Genomic DNA, 24,674 nt, shown 5'->3' on the forward strand with positions numbered 1-24,674 from the left:
AACTATGACCATAACATGTAGAACTCTGGCATATTTTGGACAAAACTTAAAATGTTCCAACATAACCTCAAAATCTTATTTTTTCTCCTACATTTAATGGTTTTACAGGTGTCTTTTGTTCGGCGAGCCATAATGAAATCTTTTAAAGAACATTTTCTGCTTTGAAACTATAACCGTAAAATGTGGCATTCTCGGAAATATTGTCAAAATTCGTAAAACATCGGACTTAACCTCAAAAATTGATTTTTTTTCATTCTAACAGATATCTTTTGTTCGGCGACCCATATTGAAATCTTCTGAAGAACATTTTCTCCTTTGAAACTAAAACTCTACAATGAAATATTCAAGAAGATTTTGGCCAAATCTAAAAATTTCCGCACATAACCTTAAAAACGTGAAATTTCGCCTTTATTGAATGATTCTACAGGCTTCTTTTGTTCATGGACTCATAGTGAAATTTGCCAAAGAACATTTACTTCTTTGATACTTTAACCCTAAAATAAAGTATTTCGGAAGACTTTAGACAAATCTGAAAATTTGCAAACATAACCTCAAAAATGTATTTGTTTTTTTTTTCTTTACTAAATATTTGTTTTATTTATTTATAAAAATATTATTAATTTACATTAAAACTTAACTAATATTTATTATTTAGTAAAACCTAAAGAAGCACAATGTTTTTTATCTATTTACGTCCCTTTCCCTTGCCTTTACCTTTGGATTTTTTATCCTTGGCTTTCAGGGCACGCTTATCCTTCTTCTCACGCGGATCTACAACCTTATAACGACCCTTAACACCAGCCGGACGCTTGGCCCGCCGTCCTGTTTGATGTTTCTTGGCCACAACATATGTGACTTCCTTCTTTTTCTCTTGGGCCTTTTTGTAGATCTTCTTAAGTTGTCGAACCTTTTCTTGATTTGTAGCATCGGGGCTGTCCATAATTTTCTCAGCCATTTTCTTGGCCTTGGCCAAACGTTTAACGGCACGTCTACGTTTGCGGGCCTTGGCCTCCATAACCTTTTTGATCGGTCGCACATTAAGTTCTTGTACCTTACGTTGATATTCCTCTTGCAGTTCCTTGGGTACTGGGGTGGGTTTGGTCATATGTACCTGTTCGTCTTGTACAAACCACGATGGTAGATTGTCATCATTGAAGGCATAACGATTCCAGGCACCATCAATTAAATCCCTTCGGGTTTTCTTGCCCTTGATCATCATGGCGCCCAATGCCAATTCTTCTTCCGTCAGGCGAATCTTCTTGGCCTTGGGTTCTTTGGACATATCGCCAGCGACTTTTTCCTCATCATCTTCATCAACCTCCTCTTCGGAATCACTTGATGATTCCGAGGAAGAGGATTCCTCTTTGGCCTCAGCATGGCGGGCACGACGTTTGGCCTTTTTACCCAGCAACAGATTGGAAGAGTTACTGGTATCTTGGGTCTCTCCCAGTACTTGAACACCTTTGCTTTTATATTCATTGGCCAGACGATCCAAATCGAAATCTTCATCATCATCGTCGTTATCGAGATTTTGGAGATTTTCTTTTTCATACCACAACTGTACTCTTTGTTGACGTTTGGTATCCTTGTCGCGGAAATCACTTGATTTGATCAAAGGATGTTCGGCCTTCTTCTTTTTCTTTTTGTTTAAGGATTTTTTGGAATCTTCTTCCAGATTTTCTTCATCACTTAAACCCAAACCATCCTTTTCCAAATCACTTTCACTTTCCTCATCGGCGGAAATTTCAGGTTCATCATCGTTTTCGTAGTTGCCATCATCATCCAAACGTTTGTCATCTTTGTCGTACCTAGAAAAACACACACACAAATTATTAATCAAACTCGATTCATTCCATGAATGGGGTTCCTTACTTTTTATATTTTGGCAACTTGGGCATATCCATCACCTCACCCTCCACCTCAAAGTCTGGCACCACATCCAACATTTCGTCCAGTTCCTCTTGGGTCTTGACCTCCTTCAAATCGAATATCTCCTGATCGGCCTCTTCCTTGGGACCATCATCTCCCTTGATAACCATTTTCAAATTCATTTTCTCTTGGAGTTTAGCCTTGGCCTTCAGGGTCTTTTTCTTTTTACGTTTCAATTCCTTTTCCTCCTCTTCGGCCAATTCGTGTATCTGCTTTTGCAGTTCTTCATCTTCCATATCTTCAATTTCTTCTTGGGTTAAGGGTCGGGCCGCCGGCACCTCTTCTTCCTCCTCAATGACAGCGGTTTCACCCTCCTTGAAGAGTTCCTCTTTAATGGCCTTCCACCAAGCCAAAAGGCCCTTAATATCCTTACGACCCAAAACTTTTATGTCTTTACAACACTCCAAAATTTCCGCTGTGGTCTTTGGATGTTCGGCAATACGCTTATCATCGATGGTAATCGAACCAATACCCTGCAGTGCAGCCAAACCATTTTCACTTTTCATAAATTCCGAAGCTGCCAAATCATTTCTATGGGCAATATCACTCTCCGTATAACCTTCGGCCTTGATGCGTTTCTGTTTCTCGGGGTGGAGTAGACTGACTTTTTTACCACCCTCCAAGTCCAGCTCCTCGAAAACATATTTGGGATCCAGCAGTTTAGGATCAATACGATCGGGAGCCAAATACCCTTGGCATACAACGAAAATTTCAGCTGACTCTTTACGTGAGGCACTGGGTTTGGTGGCATGGACCTTTTTGAACAATTGCTTCAGCACCCACAGAAGGGCATTGTAATCTTTCGATCTGAACACCTTGGTGACAAACCAACCACCACCACGTAAAAATTCTGTGGCCAATTTCAGAGACATCAATGTCAAACAGATTTGTTGATAGGCATCATGCAGCCAATTACGACCCACATTGGGAGCACCATCGTGCAGTACAACATCAGCCTTCCACGATTGCAGTTCTTTGGTCAACGACTGGCGACACTTTTCCGTGGTAATATCTTCCACCAAACTAATACAACCGGGTATGGCACGTATGGGGAATAAATCGACACCAATCACAATACTCGATACGGGCATGTTGTGTTTGGCAACCTGCATCCAACCACCAGGGGCAGCACACAAATCGATACATACCTGTGACTGTTGCAAGAAACCGAATTTACGATTAAGTTGTATCAATTTGAAGGCGGCACGTGAACGATAACCTGGACGAGTCAATGAAATAAAAAAATTGTTTTAATTTGCCCTCACAGAGTCCATCATGTCCATTGTAGCACACATACCTGTTTCTTTGGCCAATTGATAAAACTTATCTTTACGGGCTTTTCCAACTTTGGTCTTTTTACCCATTGTGTTTGTTTAGATGTTAGAACGGTATTTAAATATTTTTCTTTTCCTTTTTATTTGGAATTCTATTAAAAATTAAAAAAGAAATGGAGGAAAATGCACCGCTCGCACAGAAACGATGCTTGCACGTGTTTCTCTCTGACGTTGTTGTTGAATGTTGTTAGGTGTTTGTAGATCGACTTTTGACTGTCAAACAATAACGGCGTTGCCACTGCCGTTGCTGCAGTATTGGTTAGGTATAGTTAGATCGACTTTTGTTTTTGATTGATTGATGCAGTGTAAATATGGGGTTTATGGAATAATTTAAATATACAAATTGAATAATAAAAAATTAATAACAAATAATATTTATTAAAAAAATATATAAAAAAAATCAATAAACAATTACAAATAATAATAAAAGGAAATACATTTTTGGTTTTTTTCTTAAAATATAAAGATAAATAAATTAAAAAATAAATAAAAATAATTAGTTAAAAACAGCAGCTAAACGAATATAAATTCAATTATGAATAAAAATTATAATCAATCAGAATACCTATAATGTGAGCAGTTCCCAAATGTAAAACTATATAGAATAATAAAAAAAATAGACAGAACTGCCATTCAAAACTAATAGTTTATACATGACTTTAGTCGACTATCAGAAATCAGAGTTGCATTTAATGGTCTGTTTGGTAATTAGGGGGGTTCACATTATTATGGTTATAAATCTGAACAAAATATTTCTGATCCAAAATTCGTTAGAATCTTTCAATTCATGAAAGTGTTATGCATGGAAAAAGGGTTCAGCATCAAATTCTATGTAGAACTAATAGTTATCGATAAAACAATCATCGTAATTTGACATATAATTTTTTAAAGGTTATTTCTGTAGTACTTTTAGTTTGGCCTTAATTTTAATAGAAATTTTTACTTGAGGGTATAGGTGCCAAAGAGAAAAGTATTCTACATCAAATTCTGTGGTAGGTCACCGAACAAACCAAATCTCTAGGTATAATATTTATATGAAAAAAAAAAATGGTTATAAATTATAGTTATAAATTTTTGAGGTTATTTTTAAGTTGATCCAAATTCTTAAGAATCCTTAATTTTATGAAAATGTTATGAAAGGAAAAAGTGTTCAGCACCAAATTTCAGGGTGGGTCACGTAACAAATGAATTTTGTAGAACTAATTATTATCGATAAAAAATCATCGAAATTTGACATATAATTTTTTAAATTTATTTTTGTAGTGTTTTTCGTTTGGCCCTAATTTTTGTAGAAGTCTTCACCTGAGCGGATCGGTGTAAAGGTGAAAAATATTCTTCATCGAATTCCACTATAGGTCCCCAAATAAGTCGAAGGTGTAGCTATAATATTTAAGGTATAAATTTAGCAAAACAAAAACCACACATTGTTTAGTTTGTTTTAAAGAATTTTACAATTTATTATTATTTTTTTTTGTATTTAATATTACTGGTTTTTATATGTATATAAATCTTTAACATTCCCTTTTTTTATTAGATTTATATTGTAGCATCTTATTGTATATATTAGAGAGAGAATGAGAAATTATATTAAATAAAAAAATGGGGGAAAATATTTACATTGAACGTTCTTCAAAAAAGTCTTTGAAATAATGTTATTCGCTATGATGATATGAACAATGGCTAATAGAGGAGGGAAATTTATAAAAAATTTTATAAAAATATTCGATAATAAAATCAAATGTTTAATGATATTTAGAGTCTTATTAAATTGCTGTATTTTATTGTTATAATTTATTTTACTAAAAAAAAACTTAAAAAACATGGTTTATAAATATTTATTCAAATGGAAAATTAGGGTATTTATTTTATTCTATATATATATAAAAACTGAGTCAACAATAATTAGTATTAATGGAGAATTATTAGCTAAGAAATGACGGCAGCTTTACAAAATTATTTTTTACCAAATAAATTTCTATTTCCATTTGTTATTGTTTTTTGTTATCTTAAAAGTTCATACACATATTTGTATATTTTTTAGTTTATTGAAATTTTGTAAAAAAACAAAGTCTTGATTTTTTGATGAAGAAACTTAAAATTAAACTTCAAATCCGTCAGAAAAGATAGTAGATGATGGAACCCTATTTGTGGAATAGAGTTTAGTGGTGTATTTGCAAGCGAATTATTGCAAAGTCAAAAAAGAATGTGTATTTTTTTCTTTACTTTGTTCATCTCTAAATATAATCCTAGTTAGGGTAAGGTTTTTTATTTTACAAAAGCTTCAGGAGGTATTTTACCCTCCTTGTGTAATTTATCAAAAACAAAAGCTGCATGATTGTAATCCCAATTGGTTTCTTCGAGACATCTGGAAGAAGGTAACCAAAAAATTATTAATTTTTAAAAAAAATTATGATAGGAGAAGGAGCCGACTTACTTTCTACTCCATTCGATGTTCATATTGCTTTGGGTGCACATAGCCTGAACCATTTGCATTTTTGTTGCATCGTCTGGTTGGGTGGGTATCGCGGGCTGTGGCATTAAAGCGGCGGCTGCGGAGGTCTGCAAAAAAAAAAAAAAAAATAATAATAAAAAATAATAATAAGTGAATAAATAAGTTTTAATGATTCGAAATTAATTTAAAATGTATTTTTTCAAAACTAATTTAATTTTTTTTTAATTTAAAAAAAAAATATTTTTTTTTAAATAAATTTTGAAATACAATTCCAATAATAAATTGTCTTTTTTGTTTTCATTTTTCGAAAACTCACCGATGGCTGTTGCATTTGTAAGCGACTTTGTAGACTGCCTGCAGCTGTGGGCGGTAGATTTGTGGCAGTACCAGCTGCTGGTGGCTCTGTTGCGGGGGGCGGCTTAAGGAAGGTACGTGCCTGGGTGCCCGTGGCACTTGTTACCAAAATCATTTCATTGCGTATACAAAAACCACCGCCAGCGGGTACAATAACAAATTGTCTTTGGAAATAGCGAATTTCGCCAGTGGTCGAGGTGGACGATTCAAATTCTTTGAAGAGACCAGCAACGGTAAAGGATATTAGTTTGGGCTGAAAGGAAAAAAACATGAAAATTAAAATATGAATACAATTGAATCCAGATATAATATTTATAAGAAGAAAAACTATGATTTGGTATTTAATTTTTTAGGTTATTTTAAATTTCCCCAAAGGGACAAAATGTTCATCATAAAATTCCCGAAGAAAAACTATTATTTGGTATTTAATTTTTTAGGTTATTTTAAATTTCCCCAAAGGGACAAAATGTTCATCATAAAATTCCCGAATGAAATATGTAGAACTAATAGTTAATGTTTAAAAAATTAATCGGAATTTGACTTAGAATTTTTTAGGTTATTTCTGTTATAATTTCTGTTTGACCCAATTTTTAATGGAATCTTTCATTTTAGGCTGTTGATGCCAAGAGGACATAGATTTGCCACAAAATTTTATCGATGATAGGTAACCACACATCTCAAAATCTCTAGATATAAAATTTATACCAAGAAATAATGTTCGAGATTTTTGGGAAAATCGCATTTTTAGGTTATTTTTCAAATTGACCCAAAATCCTTTGAAACCTTAATTTTATGGAAATGTTGTGAATGGAAAAAGTGTTCAGCATCAAATTCCAGGGTGGGTCACGGAACAAATGATCTATGTAGAACTAATAGTTATCGATAAAAATAACCATCGGAATTGGGCTAATCATTATTTAATGTTATTTCTTTAGTGTTTTCAGTTTGTCCTTAATTTTTATAGAAGTTTTGACTTTTGAGGATTGCTGCCAAAGAGCAAAATATTCGTAATAAAATTCTACTATAGATCCCCAAATAAGTCTATTCTCTAGCTATTATATTTATGATAGAAAAACTCAGTTACAAATTTGCTTTTATATCACTTTTCCATTTCTTAGGTTATTTTTGTAATACTTTCTGTTTGACCCTAATTTGCAGAGAAGTTTTTATTTTAGGGTATTGCTGCCAAGGGGAAAATTATTCTTCAGGAAATTCTACTATGGATCCCCATAGAACTCTAATTTGTAGCTATAATATTTATGGTATAAAATATCAGTTGCAAATTTGCCTATTAAGAATATTTTACTTTTTCCTAGGTTATTTTCTGTTTGATCTTAATTTTGCTACTAGTTTTGATTGGAGGGGGTTGGTGCCAAAGGAAACATATTCTTCAAGAAATTCTACTATGGGTTCACATGGAACTCTAATTTGTAGCTATAATATTTATGATATAAAATATCCGTTGCAAATTTGCTTAATTTTTTTTTAATTTTTTGTTTGGCCCTAATTTTTTTGGAAGTTTTTATTTTAGGCGGTTGGTGCCAAAGGAAAACATATTCTTCATTAAATTTTACTATGGCTCCCCATGGAACTCTAATTTGTAGCTATAATATTTAAGGCCTAAAATTTAGGTTACAAATTTGGTTATAATTTTTAGTTTTAAATTTGTTTCCTTAAAAAATCTACTTACTGTAAATAATGTCAAATCCACGGAAAACGATTGCGGATCATGTTGTGTCTTTGGCCATTCGGCCAGTGTTGATACCACCTGCAAACGGCCAACTTTCAATTGTCTCAACTTGGAGACATCCTCGTTGTTAACAATGCGTCGAAAATTACGATTATATTTCCAAAATGATGTCAAGCGGCCGGCTTGACTGGCTGGCGGTACAGATATGGACATCATTGCCTGTTCATGATATGCATCCAGCAATGGTTGACGATTATCCGAATCGAAAATGATGAAATATTGTTCCAAAAATTGTCGTATTATATCGGCACCAGAGGCATCGCATAAAAATGAGGCTTGTGCCTTGGGCATAACCGAACTGTCATTGACATCGAAAAGGATTTGGGGTTCTAAATCGTCACCGTCCTAGAAAATTAAAAATTTGTAGTAGTAGAGATGTTGAGAAAAAATTAATAAATTGAATGGTTATTTTTTTTTTTTTTTAATTTTCAAATTGCAACTTACCAATTTAATTAGTTTAGGGAATTTACGCCGTACTTCGCTGTGAATTGAAACATAAAAATGTGTATATTAAGAGCATTAAGCGCATGAATTAAATTGTGAAAATGTGATGTGATGTTGAATTTGTAGTTTGGTTTTTCAATAATTATAAGGATTTTTCGGCCCGAGGGGGATTTGATTTTCTTAAAAAAAAAATCCATCCATCCAAAATAATTCAATTTTTGGACAAACCTATAAGTTTTATAATGCCAACAATAGTCTCTAATGTTTTAGTATTGAAAAAAAACTTTAATTTTTAAGGTTACAGATTTTATGAAAAAAAAATTCAAATTATTTTTTAAAAAAAAAATTTTTTTCAATTTTTTTTTAATTTTTTCAATTTTTTTTTTAAATTTTTTTTTTTAAATCTATGTCTCCACACAACTGTTTTAATTTCATATATTCAACATTTGAAATTCCATTATGGGCTTGCACAACCATGACCTTTTAATAAATTCCTCTTCCAAGAGTAATTTTTTTTCGAAAATTTTTCAAAAATATTCAATATGATATATATTTTTTTAAATTTCAATAATATTAAGAGGTCATAAATTGAAAAAAAGACAGCCATATAATGGAGCTTCAATTGTATAGTTTTTATATATATATATATATATATATATTTTTTTATAAATATTAAAACAATAATCAAAATATTTTAAATCTTATTTCGCAAAAATATTGAGAAAGCAAATAAATTTTCACAAGCCTAATTTTTTGCAAGGCTTTGAATTGAAAAAAAATGAATTTCAAGGCAAAAAAGGATTTCTGTTTTTTTCATTCTTTTTTTAAAATTTTTTTATATATTTTTTTATTTAATTTTTTGTTTTTTTTTTATATTTAATATTTTTTTTTGAGCAGCAATAAAATGATCTCCAGATTTTTTAGTAGCTTACTTTTTTCTTAGTTTGTGTTTTCTTATTTATTAATTTATTTTTTTTTTTAATTTAAAAAATTATTTTTTAAATTTCAATACAAATTTTTATTAATTTAATATTTTTATATAAATATTTTTTTTATTTTTGACATATTTTATTTATTTTTTTTATTAATATAATTTTTATTATTTTTTATTTGAAATATTTTAAAAATCAATTATTTTAAAATTTATTTTTTTTGATTATTTTATTTTTTATAGAATTTATTTTTCATTTCTTGTACATTTTTATTGTTTTTATATATATATATTTTTTATATTTTCTTTCAATTTTTATTATTCAATATTTTTTTATAATTTATTTTTTTTACAATTTATTTCAATTTTTTTAATTAAAAAAAATAAATAATTTATTTTCTTTTTTATTTATTATTTTGGTTTGGTATTATTTTTTATTTAAAATCTTTATAAAATTAATAATTTTATAAAAATTATTTTTTTTATTATTTTTTTTATAGGTTTTTTTTATTTCTTGTATATTTTTTATTGTTATTTTATATTATATTTTTATTTATTTTTTTTATATTTTAATTTTTATTATTCAATATTTTTTTAATTTAATTTTTTTACAATTTATATAATTTTTTTTAATTTATAATTTATTATCTTTTAAAATTAATTTATTTCTTTTTATAATTTAATTTTTTATTTATAGTTTAATTGTTTTTATTAACCCCATTTTATTTTAAGAGTTCACCCAAAGTTAACAATGTCTCCAGGATTTAATTTTGGTGTATTTCTAACCTTTAAAAAAATATAGGTTAGGGTTGGCACACCATTTTTTTTAATCTTCTAACAAAACATTGTGTTTAGGGTGTGGGGTGAACATTTTTTTTATTTTGGGAAATTCCCAAAACCGCTGTGCAGTTTTTTTAACAATTGTGCAGTGTGGTTTTCTTTGCAATATCCTTGTTACAAAAGGATATAGGGATACCCAACACTATGTATGACACAAATTGCTTTACAACAAAAAAAAACCTTTCACAAAACAACCACACAAATAAATTTGTAAATGGTGGTGTTTGTTTGTGGGCGGCTTCATGGGGGTCTTAATTATTATTTATATTATAATTTTTCATTTATAAAAAGAAAACACAAATATATTATCAAGCAATCAAATTTATTGCCACTCGTAAATATATTTTTTTCTTGATTTTTTCTCATTTCTTTGTTTTCTTTTTTATTATTTTTTTTCTTTTTTTTGTATTTTTTTTTTTTTATTTTCTCCGTAAACCCCTTTAGGCCTTTTTCTAGGAGGATTTCAAATTACATCCCATATTTATTATAGGAAAATGTATTTGCTTTCTAAATATTTCAAAGAAAATTAAAACAGTTGTGTTAGCACTTTGAGGTTATGTGTTTCACGATTTAATATAAATAATTCTTAAAAAACGTTCTTCTTATAATATCATCTAATTGTTTTTCAAAAATCTGTAACCTTGTTTAGACCTGATTGGAAGGAAGAAAAAATTCAAAAATGTATATCGAAACAAAAAGAAATACTATTTCAAAAAATTAAAAACAATTTTTTTCTTTTGAATTTTAAAATGATATTTTTTTCGTGCTATATATTATATATACGTAAATCAAGTGTTCCGAGACCAATAGTGAAATTCGATAAAGAAAATTTTTTTCCTTGGAACCACTCCTCAAAAATCATGTATTAGGGTTGATTTTGGCCCAATTGGACCGCAATATATAAAATTACTCAGAAATCTCTGAAAAATATTTCTTCCAATTTGGAAACGATTTTTTTCTTAGTATATATTATATATACCGATATTCTTTGTTCAGAGACCTATGGTGAAATTCGATGAAGAACATTTCCTACTTTAACATCACAACCCTAAGTGGAAGTATAAACGGAGATTTTAGCCAAATTGGGAAACAATATGGATTTATCTATCAACAAGTATATATTGAAATTTGTATCGATTTTTTATTGGCATATTTATTATATATACCGATTTCTTGTGTTCGGAGGCCTATAGTGAAATTTGATGAAGAATATTTTTTCCATTGGGACCACCCCTCAAAATCCATGTATTAAGGTGGATTTTGGCCAAATTAGAACCCAATTTATAAAATATGTCAGAAATCTGTGAAAATTCTTTAATTGAATTTGGATACGATTTTTTTCTGGTTATATATTATTTGTATCGAAATTCTTTGTTCAGAGAACTATGGTGAAATTCGATGAAGAACATTTTCTACTTTAACATCACAACCCTAAGTGGAAGTATAAAGGGAGATTTTAGCCAAATTGGGAAACCATATGGATTTCGCTATCAACAATTATATATTGACATTTTTAACAATTTTCTATTGGTATGTATTATATATACCGATTTCTTTTGTTCAGAGACCTATAGTGAAATTTGATGAAGAATATTTTTTCCATTGGAACCATGGCGCACAAATCATGTATTAGGGTGGATTTTGACCAAATTTGAACGTAATACATAAAATTAGCCAGCAAATCTTTGAAAAATATTTCTGTCAATTTGTATACAATTTTTTTTCTTGGTATATATTATATATACCGAAATTATTTGTTCGGAGACCTATAGTGTAATTCGATGAAGAACATTTCCTACTTTAACATCACATCCCTAAGGAGTAGTATAAGGGGAGATTTTAAGCGAAACCTTAGGAAACCTTATAGATTCCAATTTATAATTTACATATTAATTTCGGCAACGATTTTTTCATGTTATATATTCTATATACCGAAATTATTTGTTCGAAGACTTATAGTGAAATTCGATGAAGAATATTTTTTCCATTGGAGCCATGGCGCAAAAATCATGTATTAGGGTGGATTTTGACAAAATTGTAAAACAATGAGACAAAAATGTGTGATAATTATTTCCACCGATTTGGAACAGATATATTATATAGCCATATATTATATATGGGAAAATTATTAGATCAGAAACGAAGTGAGGTGTCCAAAAATTAGAAAATGCATTGAAATTAAGAATAAATTAAAAAGAGAATAAAATTAGTGGCGATTAGAAGTGTTCCTTTTAGGAAATAAAATATAAAAAAAAATTAAAAATAATAATAGGATCGACATTAAAAACTCCATATGGGTCCACCACACTAGACGAAATTTTGTCATTAACTGCTCCATGCTCTTACAAACCACCACACGCAGGTACAGTTCGTTGGTTCGTTGCCATCAAACTGCTACATGTAGTAAATTTCTCTCTCTCAAGAGCCAAGTGTTACCATTGTCACAAGACAACGCACACACATACACACACGTACAGAAAAAAACAAAAAACCATTAATTTAAAAAAATAATCGCACAATTAGAGAAATATTAAATTTTGATACCTGACATAAAGTGAATGATCTTTATAGCGTTGCCGTAAGGGGTTATTCTTCAAAACCAATTCGATGATGGGGGCATTACGGAACACCAGCAAAGTTGCCAAGGAGGGTAACTAGAAAATAAGGCAAGAGAGAGAGAGTGATTAAAAAAATTATTAAAAGGTTTGAAATCTCAATACTTACACTATTACCACCCAAATACAAGATCTTCAAATGTGGCAATCTGGTCTCAATATTACGAAAACTTTCCATTGTACTCAAATCGTTGTCATTTAAATTCAGCGCCTCCAAATCGGGTATATTCTTTTGTATAATATCCAATGCCGCCGACATAACAGCGGTACGATGCAACCCCACAAATGTTTGACGAAAATCTGGATCAGCATAGAATTTGGATAAGTCGAGTGCCTTGGTATTCGGATTATAACGTTTGGCCATAACCAATTTCATTTTTTCTTTAAATTCTTCATCGACGGGTACCATGGGACAACTTTCGCGTACACGAATAGCAAGTCGACAACCATCGGACATTTGTACGCTACGATCCAATTGCATGAGACGTGATGCCATGGCATAATCATCCACAAAAAAGATGACACAATTTTTTTCCGTACGCCAAAAGAGTGGTATGAAGACATCGGGTGTGAGATTATGCAGTAGGGCACGTATGAGATCATCTTTGCCATAACGTTGGCCGCAATGAATCTGGAAGGTATAAAATAAAGAGAAAATTAGATTTGTTTGTAAAAAATATAAAAAAATAAATCATTAATAAAAATCTCCCTATTTTAATGTTAAATATTATATATAGCCACTTCGTTAGTTCGGAAACCTATAGTGAAATTTTGTGTAGAATATTTTTTCCATTGGAACTAACCACAAAAAATCATGTATTAGGGTGAATTTTTGGAAAAATGGAACATAACAGGTGAAATAAATCAGAATTTAGAATTTTTTTTTTTTTTTTTTTTGAGATTTAAACCGATTTATATATTATTTTCATAACATATTCAGATTTCTTGTGTTCCGAGACCTATAGTGAAATTTGGTGTAGAATATTTTTTCTATTAGAACCATCCACTAAAAATCATGTATTAGGGTGGATTTTTGGCAAATTTGAAAAACAATAGGTAAAATAAATAAAAAAAATTTTAAGAAATATTTCTGAGTTTGGAAACGATTTTAATACTATATTTATTATATATTCAGATTCCTTGTGTTCGGAGACCTATAGTGAAATTTGATGCGGAATATTTTTTCCATTGACTTCAATCGCCTAAAATGCGGTATTAGTGGAGATTTTGGCAAAATTCAAAAACAATTGCAGAAATACCTAAAACATTATAATAAAATAGTTTTTTTTTTCGACTTCGAAGCCATTTTTTATGGTTATGTTATGTATACCGATTTCTTGTGTTCAGGGAACCTTTAGTGAAATTTGTTGTAAAATAATTTTTCCATTGAATTCACCCGCCTAAACTGCGGTTTTAGGGGTGATTTTGGCGAAATTCGAAAACAATTGCAGAAATACCTACAAATCCGACTTCGAACCGATTTTTTATGGTTATATATTATATTAACCGATTTCTTTTGTTCGGAGACCTATAGTGAAATTTGATACGGAATATTTTTTCCATTGACTTCATCTGCCTAAAATGCGGTATTATGGGAGATTTTGGCAAAATTCGAAAACAATTGCAGAAATACCTACAAAATCATAATAAAATATTTTTTTCGACTTTGAACCGATTTTTTATGGTTATATATTATATATACCGATTTCTTGTGTTCAGGGACCTTTAGTGAATTTTGATGTGGAATATTTTTTCCATTGACTTCATCCGCATAAAATGCGGTATTAGGGGAGATTTTGGCAAAATTCAAAAACGATTGCAGAAATATCTACAAAATCATAATAAAATAGTTTTTCCGAATTCGAACCGATTTTTTAAGGTCGTATATTATATTTAACGATTTATTTTGTTCAGGGACCTATAGTGAAATTTGATGCGGAATATTTTGTCCATTAACATTGACTGGCTAATATAAGGTATTAAGGGAGATTTTGCCATTTATTCGAAAACCTAACATCTAATTAACTACCAAAAATTATTTTTTTTTTAATTTTCTTAAAAAAATATTTTTTTTTTTTTTTGAAAATGTATTTTATTTTTTATATTGAACATGAATTTTGTTTAATAGTGTAACTACTGTGGTTTGAAATGAGTCAATATCGATGACGGGGGTTATTTTGTGGATTTGGTTATTACATGTTTTATTTATTTTTAGATAAGCAATTACACTGTGCTACAAAACAACAACAAAAACAAATTAAAAAATTTTATAATTTTTATAAAAAAATAAAACAAATTCTAAAATTTGAGTTTGAGTTAAAAAAAAATTACAAATTAAATTTTTTTCATTTTTTTGTAGCTTGGTGTAAAACCATATCAGCCGGCATTCGCAAATAACAATACCGATAAATATATCAAAATATGCTAGTATTAAAATCGCCTTGGAACTGATCAAAAGTGATTGAATTTTCAGATAGTGTAAAATAAATTCGATATTTACAATAATAATTAAAATAATGATGCTCTTAAAGTGCTGTTTTTGTTGTTGTCGCACAAAATCGCCAGATACCAAATCGGTGAAATCATGGACAGCTGGAGAGGTTAATAAAAGTTTTGACACCAATGAAGAAACAGTGACAACTGTATGTAATTTCAACAAAATCGGGGCATTTTAATAATTTTGAAAATAAAAATATTATTTTTTTAAGGCTCCTCCACCACAAGTGACAATTGAAATAACAGATACCTCATCCGGCACCATCATGCCAGCCCAAATACAAAATGCCGAAAAAAAATCCATAAAAAATGAAGAGGATGATGATGCCACCAGCATCACCCTATCAAAAATTGATTTACATTTAAATATTTTTGAAAATGATCGTTTTGGTGATATGGCAGCAATAATTCATAAAAGTCAAATGAATTTAGATAAGATATAAATTTAATTATAATAGTAAACAAATAATTATGAAATGATAATAAAAAAAAATGAAATACAATTTTTTATATGAATTTTTGATAAGCAATTTGCAACTGATTTTTTTATTATTAATATTATGGTTAGTGAAATGGTTTGTTTGGAGACCTATAGTGAAATTTGATGGAGAATATTTTCTACATTGAAATCCAATTCGAAAAATTAAGTATTGGGTGAGATATTGGCAAAATTTGAAATTATCCCAAAAAAATAACCTATAAAATAATAATTTTTAATTCACCCTAAATTTGACTAAATTTTTAATGGTATATATTAAATATACCAATTTCGTATGTTCAGAGACCTATAATGGAATTTAATGGAGAATATTTTCTCCATTGAAATCCAATCGGAAAAATGAAGTATTGGGTGAGATATTGGCAAAAATTGAAATTATTCCAAGAAATAACCTATAAAATAATATTTTTTTACTATACACAAAATTAGACTCAATTTTTAATGGTATATATTACATATACCGATTTCGTATGTTCGGAGACCTATAGTGAAATTTAGTGGAGAATATTTTCTCCATTGAAACCCAATCCAAAAAATGAAGTATTGGGTGAAATATTGGCAAAAATTGAAATTATTCCAAGAAATAACCTCAAGATTAATATTATTTTAATACAGCCGAAAATAAACAGATTTTTTATTGCTATATATTATATATACGGATTTCTTGTGTTCTGAGACCTATAGTGAAATTTGATGAGCAATATTTTTCCCATTGAAATCGTGTCCCTAAAATGAAGTGGTTGCCGAAATTTTGGTAAAATTCGAAAATAACCCAAAAACAATGTTAAGAAATTTTACAAAATACATTTTCGAACAATACGAACCGATATTTTATTGGCATATAGTATATATACCGATTTCTTGTGTTCGAAGACCTATAGTGAAATTTGATGAGGTATATTTTTTCCATTGAAATCAAATCTCTAAAATGAAATAAAAGGGAAGATTTTGGCCAACTTCGAAAATAACCCAAAAATACCTAAAAATACCTACAAAAGTAATTTAAGTATATATGATTTTTGATGAAATTTGATGAGGTATATTTTTTGATATATAATACGAAAATATATATATTTCCTTGATTTTTGAGTGTAATTTTTTGATATATAATACTATATATACCGATTTCTTGTGTTCGGAGACTTATAGTGCAATTTTATGGAGAATATTTTCTCCATTGAAGTCATAGGCCCAAAATCGGGTTTTGTGGGCCAAATAGTCATGGAATTAGAAAATATTAGCAACATTAACCGTAAAATAAAATTTTTCAAATAGTAACCGATTTTTTAGGAATATATATTGGGTCCACAACATTTTTTTTGTGTGGGGGCCTATAGTGAAATTTTATGAAGATTATATTCTCCATTGAAGTCATAGACCCAAAATCGGGTTTTCTGGGTAAAATAGCCTTGGAATATATATATAATATATTTGTAACCGATTTTTAACGAATTTATATTGGGTCTACAAAATTCTTTAGTGTGGAGACCTATAGTGAAATTTTATGGAGAATATATTCTCCATTGGAGTCATAGGCCCAAAACCGGGTTTTGTGGGTAAAATAGCCTTGGAATCGGAAAAACGAACAAAATTAACGTTAAAATAATATTTTTCAATTTGTAACCGATTTTTAACGAGTATATATTGGGTCCACAAAAATCCTTTGTGTGGAGCCTTATAGTGAAATTTTATGCGGAATATTTTCTCCATTGGAACCACTTGTCTAGGATTAATAATTGAACGAGATTTTGAAGGTAAATGAAAGACATATGAAATTAAACTACAATTTGTTTGTATTTTGATTTTTGGAAGAGGAAGAAGAAGAAGAAGAAAAAGGAAAGGGTGCGTGGAGCTGGATTTGTCACAAACCCTACAAGCAACTAATATATCATATATTTTTATATATAAAAAAACTCGAGCCACTTGAAACCTTTAATAAAAAAATCTGCCCTGATAATGCAACGTGCCTTCCAGCAAAGAAATCCATTTTTATTTATTTATTACAATCGAATAAAAATAATAAAAAAATAAATCCTTTTGTTCTTGAAACACACCAACAACAACACCAGCGCACTGTTGATGACCTCCAGCAACAACAACAACAATTATAAAACGTAGGAAATTAAATGCAAACGCAAATATCATCCGACACAGACATTGGGACCAATAAAATAATAACAATAAAAAACGAAATGTTCGCTCTGACACAGACACAAAGGAATTTCTGGGAGTTTTGGGTTGGGTGACCATAACCTACTAATGATTTTGAAATGAGTCTCAGGTATATTTTTTTGACAAATTATTCAAAAAAAAAAAAAAAAGTTTTCTATTTACTTATCCACATACCGGCGAAGTGAATAACTCATCATCATGAAGGTAAACACTTGTTATCGGTAATGGCAAAATTTTTTTTGAAGTCGCTTAATTAAATGAGGGAGGAAGAAATAGGGTTGCCACTCAACCAAAAAAAAAAAAAAAAGCTTAATAAGGATTAAGGGGATAAAATTTGACCTTTCGTCTTTAATTAACAAGAGAAAAGTTAAGTCAAAATTGTCACCGATTTTTGACGGGTATATATGAGGTTCCAGACCTAACGATGTTCCGAGACATATAGTGAAATTTGATAAGGATCAGTTTCGCCATTGGAACCCAGATGCTAAAATGAACTAGTGGGCGAAATTTTGGCGAAATCCGCATATAACTAAATAAACTTCAAAATGAAAAAAAAATCATGATCCATATTTGAACCGATTTTTTGTTGCATATATATTATATATACCGATTTCTTGTGTTCGAAGACCTATGATGAAATTTGATAAGGAATATTTTCTCCATTGAAACCCAACCTCCAAAATGAAGTATTAACCGAAATTTTGGCAAAAATCGGAGATAACCTAAAAAACTAACTTTAAAAAAATACAAAAATATCATGCTCCATATTTGAACCGATTTTTTTCTTGATATATATTATATATACCGATTTGTTGTGTTCGAAGACCTATAATGGAATTTTCTGGAGAATTTTTTCTCCATTGAAACCTAACCTCTAAAATGAAGTATTAGTCGGTAAATCGGGGAATTAGTCTAAAAATAACCAAAAAATCATGTTTCGAAATTGTCATCGATTTTTTTACGAATATATAGCGGGTCCACAAATTTCTTTTGTTCGGGGACCTATAAGTGAAATTTGATGGGGTATATTTTCGCCATTGAAATCATTTTCCTAAAATTGTTTTTTGTGGCAGAAAATTGCGGTGCATCAAAAAAGATGCAAAAAATAACCAAAAATTCGTATTTCCGAATTTTTATCGATTTTTTTACGAATATGTAGCGGGTCCACAAATTTCTTTTGTTCGGGGACATATAGTGAAATTTAATGGAGAATATTTTTACCCTTGGAATCTTTTCGCAAAAATTGCCTTTTGTGGTAGAAATCGACATGAATCAGAAAAAAGTGAAAAAATACCCAAAAACTATATCTCCAAATTTTTGCCGATTTTTTCCGAATATATAGTAGAACCACAAAGATTTGCTATGTGGGAACCTATAGTGAAATTTTATGGAGAATTTTTTCTCCATTGGGAGCACTTGCCTAAAATAAGTTTTTGTGAGAGAAATCAACATGGATTCCGAAAAAAGTAAAAAAAAATAATTCCCAAAAACTATATCTCTAAATTTTCCCGAATATATAGTAAAGTCACATAGATTTCTTGTGTGGGGACCTATAGTGAAATTTCATCGAGAATTTTTCCGCAATTGGGATCAACTGCCTAAAATTAGTTTTTGTGGCAGAAATCGATATGGAATCTGAAAAAAAACCGAAAAATTACCCAAAAACTATATCTCCAAATTGTTCCCGATTTTTTCCGAATATATAGTGGGTCCTCAAATATCTTTTGTGTGGGGACCTATAGTGAAATTTCATGGAGAATATATCCGCCATTGGGAAAATTTCCCTAAAATCATTTTATATGAAAGAAATTGACATCGTAAGAGAAACAATCAAAAATAAGCCAAAATGTATATTTCCGAATTTTATTTTCCGATTTTTTGCGAATATATTGTAGAGCCACAAATTTCTTTTGTTCGGGGACTTATAGTGAAATTTTGTTAAGAATATTTTTGCCATTGGAACCACAATTATAAAATGACAATTTATGGTAGATATTAAAGGAAATTGAAAACCCTTTTTTTCTTGTAGATGTTATGTTGTCTATTGGGTCCAATTTACATTCCCACCCTTTCCATAACCACCTTGAGATCTTAGTTAACTTAACACACATTGTGTAAAGCTAGGTCAGGTAATTTTTAATTTGTTTTTTCCAATCTTAACTAACTTGGTAACCCTCAAGGCCAAATAGAAAAAATATGCAACAGGAGTTGCGAAAAAAAACTACACGCTCTCTCTCTCCCGTTCGCTTTCCGGGCGATTATCAGCTTTGGAAAAAAAAGAAACATGACTTATTTTGTTTTTTTCTTAAATAAGAACACATTCACTTCCATGTCTTATTACTCATAGTATGGGTCGGGACTGAATTGGTTTGTAAGTAAATTGTATTGTGTTATTATTTTTTCTGATAAAAAATATATATGAATTGTATATATATATACAACAACACATGTACATTGTGTTGTTGTTGTTGTTGTCATTCATTTTTTGCCAATTTATTATTTACTTTATCTTTGGTGTTGTTGTTGTTATTGGTGCTGCAGTAGCTCCCTCATATTATGTACAAATGAATGAATGGAGGCGGCGCGGCACACAAACTGCGGGGAAAATAGACCGCATTAAGAACAGCGAGACAGACAGACGGACACACACACAAATCGTTGAGGTGAAGTTGCGGTTTTTTCTCAAAAAACCAAATCATAATAATTCAGTACGTTACGAGAGCTCTTCGAAAGTGAAATCGAAAAAAAATAATAATAAAGGAAAATCGAAATAATTAATTTAAAAAAATTTCAATTTTGAAAATTTTTTTTTTGAAAATTTGCATTTAAGTGGAAATTAAAATATTTGGAGTTAAAAAAAATTAAAAAAAAAATTTAAAAAAAAAATCGGAAAAAAATTCATCATGGGTTGCTGCGGATCAAAGGATTTGGATAAAAAGAAATCATGGAGTCCTTCGGAGGCCAATAATGATGTAGGTGGTGTTCAAAAATCAAGTGCTGTGTTAAAAAAAAAATGACATTTTGAAATTTGCACGATCTAGCCATGTCCGTCCGTCGGTCCGACCGTCCATCCATCAGTTGTAATCATGCTATCTTCTGAAGGAATTGAGATAGTTCGCCAAAATTTTGCATAGAGTCGTCTTTTGTCTGCAGGCAGGTCAAGTTCGTAGACGGTCTATATCGGTCCACGTTATGGCATAGCCCCCATATAAGTGTACCGCCCAATTTTCGGTATTTTTGGGGGGTTCTTGAGCGCGTTTTTCAACCGATTTCGCTGAAATTTGGTACAATGGTTTCATTTTGGGTACCAAATGTCTCCACTAAAAATTATAAATATAGGTCAATTTTTTCGGCTAGCCCCCATATAAGGGTATCGCCCAATTTTCGATATTTTGGAGTTTTTGAGCGAGTTTTTCAACCGAATTCGCTGAAATTTGGTACAATGGGTTCTTATTGGATACCAAATGTCTCCACTAAAAATTATAAATATCGGTCCATTTTTTCGGGTAGCCCCCATATAACGGACCCCCCAATTTTCGACATTTTTAGGGGGGTTCTTGAGCGCGTTTTTCATCCGAATTCACTGAAATTTGGTACAATGGGTTCTTTTTGGGTGCTTAATTTCTTCTTTAAAAATTATAAATATAGGCGCATTTTTTCGGGTAGCCCCCATATAAGTGTACCGCCCAATTTTCGATATTTTGGGGTTCTTGAGCGCGTTTTTCAACCGAATTCCCTGAAATTTGATACAATGGGTTCTTATTGGATGCCAAATGTCTCCACTAATAATTATAAATATCGGTCTACTTTTCCTGGTAGCCCCCATATAAGTGTACCGCCCAATTTTCGATATTTTTACTAAAAATTATAAATATAGGTCCAATTTTTCCAATAAATAAAGGTCCAAATTATAAATATAGGCCCAGTTTTTCGGGTAGCCCCCAGTGTACCGCCCCAATTTTCAATATTTTGGTGTTCTTGAGCGCGTGGAGTTAGAAAAAATTTTCCAAAAACGACATCTCCAAATTTTTGACGATTTTTTCCGAATATATAGTAGAGAAACATAGATTTCCTGTGTGGGGACCTATAGTGAAATTTTATGGAGAATATTTTCGCCATTGGGATCACTTGCCTAAAATTTGTTTTTATGGCAGAAATCGACATTGAATCAGAAAAAAACGAAAAATTGCCCAAAAACAATACCTCCAAATTGTTGGCAATTTTTCCGAATATATAGTACAACCACAAAGATATCCTGTGTGGGAACCTATAGTGAAATTTTATGGAGAATATTTTCTCAATTGGGATCACTTGCCTAAAATTAGTTTTGGTGGAAGACATTGACATCGTAAGAGACAAAATCAAAAATAATCAAGAATTTATATTTCCGAATTTTATTTTCCGATTTTTTCCGAATATATAGTAGAACCACAAAGATTTGCTGTGTGGGGACCTATAGTGAAATTTAATGGAGAATATTTCCACCATTGGAATCACTTGCCTAAAATTAGTTTTTGTGGCAGAAATTGACATGGAATCAGAAAAAAAGCGAAAAATTGCCCAAAAACAATATCTCCAAATTGTTGGTGATTTTTTCCGAACATATAGTAAAGCCACATATATTTCCTGTGTTGGGATCTATAGGGAAATTTTATGGAGAATATGTTTGGAACAATTTTTTCATTGCAACCCGGGTCCTAAAATAAAGAAATAACTAAGATTTTGGACAAAATCGGAAATAACCTAAAAATTAAAATTTTAAATTTCCCAAAAATAATGTCACACATTTGAACGGATATTTCAGTGATATATATTATATATATATATCGATTTCTTGTGTTCGGGGATATATATTGAAATTTAATGAGGAAGAATTTTTCCATTGAAACCGAGTCCATAAAATTAGGTATTAGAGGAGATTTTTAACAAAACTCGGAAACGTGCGAAAATTAATTGAAAAAAATGTCCAACATATTTCTTTCACATTTGAAGCGATATTTTCATTGATATATATTATATATATCGATTTTTTGTGTTCGGAGACCCATAGTGAAATTTAATAAGGAACAATTTTTCCACTGAAACCCAAGCTCTAAAATAAAGTATTAGGGAAGATTTTGACCAAAAATCGATAGAATATGAAAATAAATAGAAAAAATAGGCTAAAATATGTTTTTTTTTGTATTTGAACCGATATTTTTTTGGATATATAGTATATATATATCGATTTTTTGTGTTCAGGGACCTCTAGTGAAATATGATAAGGAGTATTTTTTTCATTGAAACCCTCTCTCTAAAATAAAGTATTGGCTGAGAATTTGGCCAAATTCAAAAATAAACCAATAAAAAAACATGAAAAATTTTTAAAAATAGTTTTTCATGTTCGATCAGGCTTTTTGTGGTTATATATTATATATACCGATTTCCTGTGTTAGGAGACTTATAGTAAAATACGATGGAGAATATTTTATCCATTGAAAAGATTACGCTTAAACCACATTTTGTGTGGGAAATTGACCTTGAATCAAGTACATAATATGGGCAAAGATTTTTTTCTATATTTTTTCAAGGCCCTACCTCCGATTAATTTTTATTTATTTTTCTGTTTTCTATTTTACAGAGCACAACATCGACAATTGTTGCGCAGCCCAGTGACACGGGTACCTTTCGAAAAACCCTTACAACGCCCACAACCGAGCTGACAATACCGCCAGTTATGGTAACAGAAGTCGAAGAGACAAAAACGCCACGAGAATCGATGTAAAAATCATACAGATATACCAAAAAATAAATATATAAAAACGATATATTATATTTTATAAGAATAAGATCATTTTTTTAATATTTTTAAGAGAAACAAAAAATAAATAAAAAAAAAATAAATTAAAAATAATAAAAATTAAAAAAAAAACTCCACAGGAAATGCGTCGTTGTTTCGACTCGTATATGTCTGGGGCAGAACAAAAAAAAATTCCAAATTGAATTTATCTAAAGAATTGAACTCTCGAAGCGTCGTAATAATATTAATAAGAGCTAATATTGGTGGTATGACTAAGTGCAATTAGTTGTTAGTGTTGGATTGGGAGTTTTATCTGAAATGACGTTAATATTTGTTTTTTAAAAATATAGTTTGACTAATATTTTTTTTTTTTTTTTTGTCGAAACACAATAAAAAATTTGATAAGATTGTCAGCAGATAGGAAATAGCTTGGACTTAATGGTAGAACTTAAAATCGAAATTCCAAGAGATTATTATTATTATTGATAAAAGAGATTGATATTTCAACAACTATTAGAACTATAGATTAAAAATCCACAACTATAAATATACCCTAGAAAATATTTTTAAAAAAATCCAGACCAGATCCAGAAAATAGACCCTGAAAAATCCGCACCTAATGGTAGGCCATGAAAAAATTTTTTACAAAGGACAGATCTAAGCGACAATAGACGCCCGCCCCTGTACCTTCCATCCATCTTGGATCGGTTTGAATAGAAGGCCAGACCACCCAGAGGAGGGTTACTTCGGTTCCAGTCTACAATCTCTACTAGGAATAACGACATCTACATCGTCAAAACTCAGAACTGGTGATATATAGTCGCTTAGTTTTACGCGTTGATCCAATGTCATATCTGGCTCGTTCAAGATACAACCATGCCCAAAGGTACAACTTCGCCAGAAGTTTCGTTCATGCAGCCTTAGAGCGCTACGCGCAACCTGACACTTAATGCTGAGGCCCAGAGGCTTAAAATTCCGCATTGCGTTCACAGCGGCTTGTGGCGTACTCCTCCTGGCTCCTGTAACTAAAATCGAGGCGGCTCTTTGTACCTTATCTAATTTACTGGATGTCGACTTGT

General features: G+C 30.6%; 2 protein-coding genes across 2 annotated transcripts in view; both read right to left on the reverse strand.

Moving 5' to 3' along the window:
- Positions 1-685: 685 nt before the first annotated feature.
- Positions 686-3,345, reverse strand: LOC133335835 (pre-rRNA 2'-O-ribose RNA methyltransferase FTSJ3). The gene is made up of 3 exons (XM_061544129.1): positions 3,227-3,345; positions 1,873-3,148; positions 686-1,808 (listed from the first exon to the last, which is right to left on the reverse strand). The coding sequence occupies exons 1-3, from the start codon at positions 3,291-3,293 to the stop codon at positions 686-688; spliced, it is 2,466 nt and encodes an 821-aa protein (XP_061400113.1). The 5' UTR covers positions 3,294-3,345.
- A 2,179-nt stretch (positions 3,346-5,524) lies between these two features.
- Positions 5,525-24,674, reverse strand: part of LOC133335839 (nuclear RNA export factor 1) — a 35,181-nt gene continuing 16,031 nt past the window's right edge. The window contains exons 4-10 of the mRNA XM_061544133.1: positions 12,759-13,280; positions 12,579-12,688; positions 8,264-8,300; positions 7,760-8,164; positions 6,032-6,322; positions 5,698-5,822; positions 5,525-5,628 (exon numbers count right to left, since the gene is read on the reverse strand). Of these exons, the coding sequence (XP_061400117.1) occupies positions 5,529-5,628; positions 5,698-5,822; positions 6,032-6,322; positions 7,760-8,164; positions 8,264-8,300; positions 12,579-12,688; positions 12,759-13,280 (1,590 nt within the window). The 3' untranslated portion in view covers positions 5,525-5,528. The remainder of the gene's footprint in view (positions 5,629-5,697; positions 5,823-6,031; positions 6,323-7,759; positions 8,165-8,263; positions 8,301-12,578; positions 12,689-12,758; positions 13,281-24,674) is intronic.

Source organism: Musca vetustissima, unplaced genomic scaffold (genome assembly GCF_032173495.1).
Source record: "Musca vetustissima isolate MV318-11 ecotype Yass unplaced genomic scaffold, APGP_CSIRO_Mvet_v1 utg2624, whole genome shotgun sequence".
NCBI lineage: Eukaryota > Metazoa > Arthropoda > Insecta > Diptera > Muscidae > Musca > Musca vetustissima.

Coding starts and splice junctions, on each gene's coding strand:
- LOC133335835 (XM_061544129.1), bottom strand. CDS start 3,293: ATGGGTAAAAAGACCAAAGTTGGAAAAGCCCGTAAAGATAAGTTTTAT. Junction 3,149..3,226: donor TCAATTGGCCAAAGAAACAG/GTATGTGTGCTA, acceptor TGACTCGTCCAG/GTTATCGTTCACGTGCCGCC. Junction 1,809..1,872: donor AAGTTGCCAAAATATAAAAA/GTAAGGAACCCC, acceptor GTGTTTTTCTAG/GTACGACAAAGATGACAAAC.